The sequence below is a fragment of the Centroberyx gerrardi genome, chromosome 13 (genome assembly GCF_048128805.1).
Source record: "Centroberyx gerrardi isolate f3 chromosome 13, fCenGer3.hap1.cur.20231027, whole genome shotgun sequence".
Taxonomy (NCBI): domain Eukaryota; kingdom Metazoa; phylum Chordata; class Actinopteri; order Beryciformes; family Berycidae; genus Centroberyx; species Centroberyx gerrardi.
In genome coordinates this window covers 12,665,655-12,675,214 of record NC_136009.1, presented here as the reverse complement: position 1 = coordinate 12,675,214, position 9,560 = coordinate 12,665,655, and the positions used below count along the sequence as shown (strand labels likewise).

The 9,560-nt window shown below is 47.2% G+C and overlaps 1 protein-coding gene across 2 annotated transcripts in view; it reads right to left on the bottom strand.

Annotated features, from left to right (window-relative positions):
* LOC139909299 (SPRY domain-containing SOCS box protein 4-like) overlaps nucleotides 1-9,560 on the bottom strand; it is a 70,404-nt gene that overhangs the window by 37,561 nt on the left and 23,283 nt on the right. For both annotated transcript variants that reach the window (XM_071896327.2, XM_071896328.2), the window contains exon 2: nucleotides 3,441-4,424. In XM_071896327.2, the coding sequence (XP_071752428.1) occupies nucleotides 3,441-4,173 (733 nt within the window). In that variant the 5' untranslated portion in view covers nucleotides 4,174-4,424. The remainder of the gene's footprint in view (nucleotides 1-3,440; nucleotides 4,425-9,560) is intronic.

The window sequence follows — 9,560 nt, the reverse complement described above, 5'->3', positions numbered from 1 at the left end:
GATTTAAGGTAAAGTGAAGCAATGATGTGGCGCAGTGGGCCAGAGCTGGAGTGATGAGAAAAACAAACAGTTTTCACTGCATCTATAAATCTCTTTTTAATACCCCGCAGTCATGTTGTTTCCCTCACTACGATAATTCACAAGTAATCCAATAGTCGGTTCTCATAGGAAGGCCTATTACATAAAGTCATTACTGAATAACCCCAAAGGACTCCCCATGACCAGACACATAGACACACACACACACACACACACACACACACACACACACACACAGAATAGCAGTATACTTTATACTGTATGTATACATATGCATCTACAAACTCTCTCTCTCTCACTCACACACAAACACACACACACACACACACACACACACACACACACACACACACATTCTTGGCATGCCATGCTTCTCAGTCAGTCTGGTCAGCCTGTCTGTCTCTGAATAAACACACACACACACACACACACACACACACAGTGCACTCTGTCTGTCTGGCAGTCATTAGCTGGTTGAATCACTGGCCTGGTGATAGTGCGTGCGTGTGTGTGTGTGTGTGTGTGTGTGTGAGAGAGAGCACAGGCGTGTGTGGGCATGTGTGTGCTCTATGACACAGGTTCATGAGTGTTAGATAGGAGCCACAGAAAAAAAAAACAGCTTTATGATACAATGTCTGATGTCTATCTGATCACATCCTATTGGATTGTTATCACAGAGACTTTATTTACTCACTCACACTCACACACACACACACACGCAACTCAATTACACAATAAAGGGAACAACCACCTATAAAGTAACTAAGCAAAGTAACAATTCCCGCTATCATAAGCCATCTAAAGGGTAGACAGGCAAACACGAACACACACACATACACACACACACACACAGACAGCAATGATGACTTCATTCTCACTAACTGAGTCATTTAAAGGGTAGTGAACGGCAGCTGCAGCCGACTCAATTCAAAACTGATACTGAATGATACTGCTACACCGACTGTAATCACAACCTGCCAACTCTGCAACAAAGAGAGCGCCTCCGGGCTATTTATTTCATCTCTGAATGAAATCTTGAAATATTATTCTCACTATACACACTCTCTGTTCCAGATTCAGAACAAAGAGCAGAGCAGTAATAATCCGCAAAGAGCTCTCTGCTATGAATATGGTTATGTGTAAATTGAGTGAGAAACCAAACGCATTGTTTTAGATTCCGTAGTCTAATTGGTTTTCCCCTGGCTGAGGCCTGTCTCTCTCGAAACGTCACATCCCCAGCCAACATTCACAACCAATCGCATGTTCATGTTCAGACCAAGTCTTTGTCTCTGTCTGCACGCACACACACACACACACACACACACACACACATATGATTTAATTTATTTTGCTTAGGATTTAAGTGTTTTTTTGGAATGCATAATCCCCAGCCATTTCTAATGGGAGATGACAGTTTTACTACTTTCTTTCCTGCTGTTTTGTGTTCCTGATCACATGTGTGTGTATTTTTGTATTTCTCTGTCTGTCTCCGTTTCTCTGTCTGTCTCTCCCTCTTACACACACACACCTCTGCTCCCCTCCTTTTCTCCATCTCACTCCCTTCTCCTCTTATTCCTTAAGATACACCTATCAGGATGAGCCTTTCAACCTTCACTCTCCTCCCCGCCTTAAGCTTGGCAGGGCACTTTCAACAGTCAAACCTCATTTCACAGCGTGAAGTCTATATGCTTGTAGAACCGAGGGCTTTGAACAGACTCAGAAATTCTCCTAGGTGGCCCGTCACAGAGACCTGCCATGAAATCCAGCGGATGGCCCCATGAAAGAAAAACGGTCGAGGTGAGGTGCTTTCACCAGCCAAAGTACGTACTTTGAACCAAGCCTGAATCTAGGAGATTACCAGAGATCACAGAGGGGAGAAGGGAGAGAGCGTGGAAGGAAGGGAGGGAAGCAAGCTAAAAAAAAGAAAAAAACGCGAGGAAATGCTTTTACATTCTCTTTATACAGTATATTTATCCCCTATAGTCAGGTAGGTGGGACCTAAACCAGATGTTAAGAAATGAGTTACTTAAAATTCAACTGAATGTTGTGTGTTTCCAGTCTGATTCCAACTCTGGTTGGCCAACTGCAGTCTGCCGAATTTTACCAAAACATCCAATTTAAAGCTTGGATGAGGCTTGTGACCTAGTTTTAAGGAGAGAAAACAGGCTCTTGATGCTGTGGTGAATTCCTTGGTGACCCTTGAGAGCAGAGAACTTCAAAGAGGTTTTTCAAAGAGGAATTGGCATATAAAGAGAAATCTGAGGTGACTGGGCAAAGAAGAAACAGACGTAACAAACTACAGACGGAGACGGGCTTCCTTTCAGCTTTCTACGGGCTAACAGACAAAAACACACCCTGTTGTGATATCAAATAAGACCCATGGGGTTCCGCAAACAGGGAGGGAGACCGCCAGAGTCAGATCACGAGCGTGTTTTCATAACACACACTTTCCCTTCCTGGCAGGTGCGTGTGCGTGTGTGTGTGCATGTGTGGGTGTCTAAGGGGACCTTAAACAAGCTGTTCAAAGAGTCAGTGTTTAGGCTGCGACAGGAGGAAAACCCTGTCTCTTCTCTTATAACACACACACACACACACACACACACACAGACAGACATATACACACACACTTACACACGCAGTGGGAGTCAAACATAATGCAGGGTCTCCTGAGAACAGAAGCTACTTTATTCATATACTTAAATCACAGCAAGCGGCGTAATGTCCAAACTACTCTTTCCACACATCTCTCTTTACTTATGAATTGCACAGCTATTTCACAACAGAAACACGGTTGGATCTTTGCTTCTAACCTGAGCACACAAGGCAACTTTTTCAATTCACCTTAACTGTATTTCTCCATAGAGTCCGAGGCAGAAAACAAGCCACGGTGTTGCTACCTGCAGGGACCACTTACTGCAAAACAAACCCTGCTACCACAAAAACAAAAAACACTGAAACAGACAAAAAACATGGTGTTGCTACCTGCAGGGACCACTTACATGACTACTTATGAGAAAATGGTCTCGTCCTTTTTCAGCGAGCTGGCCCAGGGACTGTTGCTGCAACAGGGAGCCCAGACACAAAACTTCACCGATTTCTAATACTGCTGTTAACTCTGAAGAGAGGTTAGTCATTAACTATTGAGGTAACGTCTCCTCCCCGTATCAACATCTGTCTGAAAGTCTGAAAGGAAAGACTCTGTTGAGACCTTGAGTCTGCCTATCTGTCTATGAGTCTGCGAAGGTCCAACATCAATACTGAAGGTTTCAGTAAAAGACAGATAGGTATTCCTACGTTCATATCTTAGCCTTTAGAGCCATAGAGAGGAAGGAACAGAACAGAGGAGAGATTTCTACAGCAAGCCGAACTAAACCAGAACACTAACACCATGCAGTACTTACGATCCAAGCCGTTGATGTACTTCATGGAGATCTCACAGTGTCCCCACACGGCGCTGACGATGGGATACAGCTTCTTGCCCTTCAGCCCTCTAAACGCCACTCCCAGGTACTGTCCGTCCACCATGAAGCTCAGCGTGCCTTCGTCCATGTCCAGCACCACGAGCAGGGAGTCCGGCAGGGTAAAGGCTTCCTCCGGCTCCAGGAAGCAAGGGTAGGAGGGCAGCGAGCTGTGGGCCCGGTTCTTACTGTCGTGGTAGAGCCGGTTGCGGCCCAGGTCCCAGCCCCACGACTCAGAGTCCGACCCCACCAACGCCGTGTACCCGACGGAATGCAGGGGCGCGTCGGAGGTGGCCACCCCCACCACGGCGTGGGTGCCGCGCTGCCGGGAGGGCCAGTGGATCCTCCAGACGTGGAGGCCGCGGGTGTAGCCGACCCGCCCCCGGATGCAGTCCGTGCTCTGGGCGACCGGGTGGCGGTGAAACGTCAACTTATCGTCCTCTTTGATGAAGACGTTGAGCGAGCGGTCCTCGGGGTTCCACGCGTGGCGGAGCTGCGTCTCCAGGCCGGCGCACGGCATGTCCAGCAGGAGGTCCAGCCTGGGGGGCTTGGAGAAATCCGGGCCCCTCAGCTCCGGGTGCCGCCGGCGGTGGGCCGAGGGCCGGTAGGACGGGGAGCCGCCGCCGTCCCCGCGACCGTCCACCGATTTAATCCCACCGGAGATCTTCTGGCCCATGGCTGGGGGCCGAAGGGTCGAGAGAAGGGGGGGAAGAGGGGTAAGGAAGGGGGGGAGGGTGGTGTTAGTGCGGGCGGGTGCTGCTCTGCGCCGAGCCTGACGTTACCTCATCAATGCGGTGGGGTTGAAGGGAGTGTTCCCAATCGGAAGGTGGTGAAGGGAGGTGGAGGAAGAGGAGGTGACGACGAAGGGTGCGCGCAGTCCGGTTTCATGCCATAAATGTCTTCAGAAAGACGGAGCTGCTGCCACTCCTGTTGAGGGAGGAGGAGAGAGAGAACTAATAAAAAAGAGGTAGTGTGCTATGAACTCTATCTGATCTGCTAATCACTTCCTCTACTTGATAAGAAACACACTAACATCTAAGCAATGAACTAGAGAGAAGCAGAGATAAAGAGAGAGAGGATGATGAGAGAGAGAGAGAAAAAGAAATGGAAACAGATAGAGAAAGAAAGAGTGCGATGGTGATATTGGTGTTGGCAAAACTCGGCTTCTGTGTGGCTTTCTTTTGAAAGGAACAAACAAAGAATAGGATAAGCAAACCACAAGCACACACACACACACACACGTACACACACACACACACACACACACACACACACACACACACACACACACACACAGGCACAAAACACACACATTTCCTCTGACGCACCTCCCATCCCCCCAACAAACGCATATGCAATACCCAATGCATGCATGCTTGCACAGACACACACACACACACAACCCAAAACCCCTCCCCAGTTGTGCAGCATTGCTTTTCGCTTGCCCAGAGTTGAAGCTGGCATGCTCTAATTTAGGTAATGTAATTTTAATGAGTACTGCCTGAGTCTGCAAAAAGATCAACACAACAGGAAGGACACAAAAAACATCAGGTAATAATTAATCTCCACTTCCTGGTGTAACAAAGTTGAAAAAGTCAGCTAAGCTCACTCCTAACCTCACACCAGAGACCAGTATCCTTTGAGATTGCACTATTTGAATAACAGTTTTGAATTTTGGCAAAAGTCAGTGGTGAAGAGAGAGCGAGAGAGAGAGAGAGAGAGAGAGAGAGAGAGAGAGAGAGAGAGTTCAGTTTTAGTTTATTCACAAAGTCTAGTTTTTATTTCAGTTTTTATTTCAGTTTCTGATAATAAGTAGTTTTAGTCTTAGTTTTACTTTACTATTAAAAGCTTGGTAAGGACACACACTAGAGAGCTATTATAAAGATGATGACACACACACACACACACACACACACACACACACACAGTTCCTGCGTGGTGAAACTGACGTAGCGATCTCTTCCAGGAATGGCAGCTGGTGCTTCCTGTTCACAGGAAGAGAGACAGTCACACCTCAGCCAGACAGGGAAGTGGCTGACACAACTCTCTATATGCCTCATCTCTCTCCCACTGCCTTCACCCAGCCAGCCCTCAAGCCACAAAGCACAGAACACTGCCACTTATTTTTATGTGTACTGCAAACTGTAATGCTTCCTCTGGTACGAGTGTCTCACACCTCGATATGAGTGACAGCATCTTTCCTATCCTATCAGCACTGTACTTCATACAGATACATTATCTTTTATTGTGGAGTGACATTTCCGCAAATGAACATAGAAACTAGAAAATAAACGGCAGGTGTAAGTAAAAGACACAGGTAGAGAAAGTGAAACCTACTGATGAGAAACACTGAAAGCACACCTTGAGAAGTAGATCTTAAATGTGAACAGAAGAGTCTTTTAAATATACAGAAGTCTACTTTTTATACAGTACAGTAGAAAACATGTTAATAACAAAATATGTACAGTGTTTGGTTTTTTTTAACCAAAGGTTGCTGACACAATCTCAAATATTCCCACCGAGCCAGTCAGCCAGCACACCACAGAGTGAGGTCATGGTGTGTGTGTGTGTGTGTGTGTGTGTGTGTGTGTGTGTATGTATGTGTGTGTGTGTGTGTTTGTGACCCACTAGGCCCCACCGGAAGTAGGGTGACCAGGGTAGACAGCTAGACAGTCTCCCCCCCTCCACACTGTCTAGCTCGCGCTCGCTCGCTCGCTCTCGCTCTCTCTCTCTCTCTCTCTCTCTCTCTCTCTCTCTCTCGCTGTTCTCATTTTGACGGCTCGCTCTCTCCGTTTCCCAACATTTTCCCTTTCTCTCTCTCTCTCTCTCTGAATGAGGTCATGGCAGCTGGCAGGCAATGTGTGCCACCACTCAGTTCACTCCTCAGCATGAGAGGGTTCAGTGGTCGGACACACACACACACACACACACACACACACACACACTCAAACAGCTGCCTCAGTGTGTGTCATCGTGGTTGGCAGGTGGGTTCGGGCTGGATGCCTCATGGAAGATTCTGGAGTCACCCCTCCCTACTTTCAGCCAACGAAAACAGTATTTAATATGGCACCAACTCTCAGTGTGTGTGTGTAACCAGTCTGGCAGAGCATGTGGATGACAATCTGGCATTACGGGCTGTCATCAAGGGGGCACTTGACCTGTGACCCTGCGTCGTCACGGTCACCGTTGCATGGTAACCTCTCGAGAGGCTGGTGGGCTGGCTCTGCGTCTGCTGCGTAGAGCTGCAACATGGTTCTACCATCTGTTGTTTACTTTCTCTCTCTCTCTCTCTGATTTACAGCTCCCCCTCCGTCCCTCCATCACTTTGCTTCTCTCTCTCTTTCTCTCTCTCTCTCGCTCATCACTGTAACTCTCCCTCCCTCCCTCCCTCACCCCCCTCCGACTCCCAGGCCTTCTGCTCCCGACTCATTTAGGAGAGACCGCACTTGTTGCTCCTCCCTTTACCCTTTCATTCAGCAAGGTTAGATAGGTATGGAGGGGACGGTGGAGCATATGGTGCCTCACATACACCCCCCAAACACACACACACACACACACACACACACAAACAGAGAATGCAGGTGATGCTATGCTTTGAGCTCGGGCCGTTAAGCGTGGCTCTGTAAATATCAAATAACACAAAGGAGCTGCACAGGGGAATAGAGAGGAGGACAGAAGTCTAAGGAAAAGTGTCACAAAGACAGGAGGGAGGGGAGAGGGACCAGAGGGGAGAGCGGGAGAAAGAGAGGGGAAAATGAGTGAGGATAGCAGCAAAAAGAAAAAAAGACAGAAATAGCCTTGATAAAGAAAAGCGCAGACAGAGAAGAGGAGACAAAAGGGAAGCGACGGGTTATATTAAAATAGAAACTATCCTAAAAGCCTTGTCAAAGAAAAGGGGAGAGAAGCATGAGGTAAAAAGGCAGAAAGAGAAGGTCAAAGACAGACAGCAGTGTGCACCTGGTGGGTGGGCCGGCTTCATTTGGCTTCTGCTACTGCACTTCTAACAAGCTCCATACAGTTACAAAGTCTGTGTGTGGGTGGTGTGGGTCTGCGTGTGTGTGTAAAGAGCCAAAGAGACAATGTGTATAGCTGTATGTATGTGTGTGTGTGTGTGTGTGTGTGTGTGTGGGGAGCGGGGGGTATTAGAGAGACAGGGAGAAAGATCATCTCTCTGCCCCACAGACCGCATTTCATTTGTATCTGTCCAACAAGCTCTGGCTGGGCAGACAGACTTTGAAGTGTCACACAAACACACACACACACACAAACAGAGACACACACATACACAGACTCACACACACAGGGGGAGGAAACTGCTGAGGAACCTCTCACTCATGCTGCACCACCCTCTGAGAACAGACCATGGGATGTCTGTCGGCTTTTCCACAGAAAGCATGGCAAGCTCTTTAGAGGAGGATCCAAGACGCAATGCTTAGACTAAACGTATGACTCACGGCAACCATGTTTTCCGTTTAATTTTGAATGGTATTTACTGTATGTGTGTGTGAGAGAGTCAACAGAGGACAACCAGTGAGCCACGAGGCCACACAGGAAGCAGAGTGACCGGGACTTACGGCTAGACAGTCAGTCAGCCTCCCTATGTCTGTGTCTCCATCAATGCATGCATGACTGGTCTGTGCGTGCGTGCATGCATGTGCATGTGTGTGTGTGTGTGTGTTTCATCCCAAAACAGTAGCTCCAGAAATTATCTTCATAGCCACCTGCAGTGGCTCAGACACTCTTGCACCACTAAGATGTGGAAACAATGGGCTTCATTTACCTAGTCGTATGCAATCAAATTTTAATGGTGAACATTTTTTGAAGATATTTTAAGGCTTTTTCCATTCACCAGAGAGCACAGAATGGAGAGCAAGCAGAAAGGTGGGGCAGAAAGGGTCTGACGTGCAATGAAGCTGGATTCACGGGCCCCATTTTAACCCGTTGCAAGCACATGGCACATTTTCAATGCTATTTCATGTATAGAATTGGAAACTACGAAAACGTGCACACTCACACAATGGATCAAGCTTGTAATTCATCATGAAGTACAGCAGAATTCAAATTACAAGGGAGCACAGTTTCAAAGTTTGAGAACAGGCAAAGACCAGAAACTGCATAATTGAGCCATTAATCCAATGTAGAGGAGCGTGCTCAGCTCGATGAAACCAATTTCAGTCTCTTTTTGTATGGTATGTAGGGAGAAGGATGCAGGATGACTGCTTTTAAACCTAACTCTAACCTCTAACCTTATTCTAACCTTAACCGAGGTCTGAAAAATTGAGTTTCCATTCTTGTGGGGACATTTGGACACCACAGTAGTATAAAAACAGTGCTCACACACAAGCACAAACATACACACACACGCATTTATATTATATCTCTTCATAGCATCAACTGTACCCTCTAGAATAAACAAACTACCCTCCTGTCTACATTGCTGAGATTCATTCCTACTGAGGGAATCCCTCGGTAGCTGAAGATGCCAGCGCTAGACGTAAACTGTACCGTCTGGCTCGTAACAGGATGTCAAAATACAGACCGAGAATCCAGACTGGGACTTATCCAGCAGCAGATGAGAAGATGTAGTGCGCTCACATCCAAGTCTCTGGACTTATTAGGCCGTGGCAGAAGGAGATATCACCACCCTTTCATCCCCATCTCTCTTTGCAGGTATGTCTTTTTCTCTCTCCTCCGTCTCTCTTTCCTGTTCGCTACCTACAATGCTGTTTTCACACTCATTTTCTCCTCTCCCTGTTCTCTCTCTCCCATGTCCAACTTTCTTGTCTATCCTTGCCCCCCTCTCCTCTATTTTTACTCTTCTTCCTCCCCTAGTCTCCTATCCATTCATCAATCTCTCTCTCTGTCTCTCTCTCTCTACCAGAAAATCCATGGAGACTACAGAAGAGCTGACACCCTATCAATTGGTACAAATTATCTCAGACCTGCCACCGAACGCTCCGGCAATCTACCATGCGGCAATCAATGCGGGCTCAGCATGCAGGAAAAGCACGGTCTGCAAAACACTGTACACAAGCAAATACACATACACACACAAGTGTATAC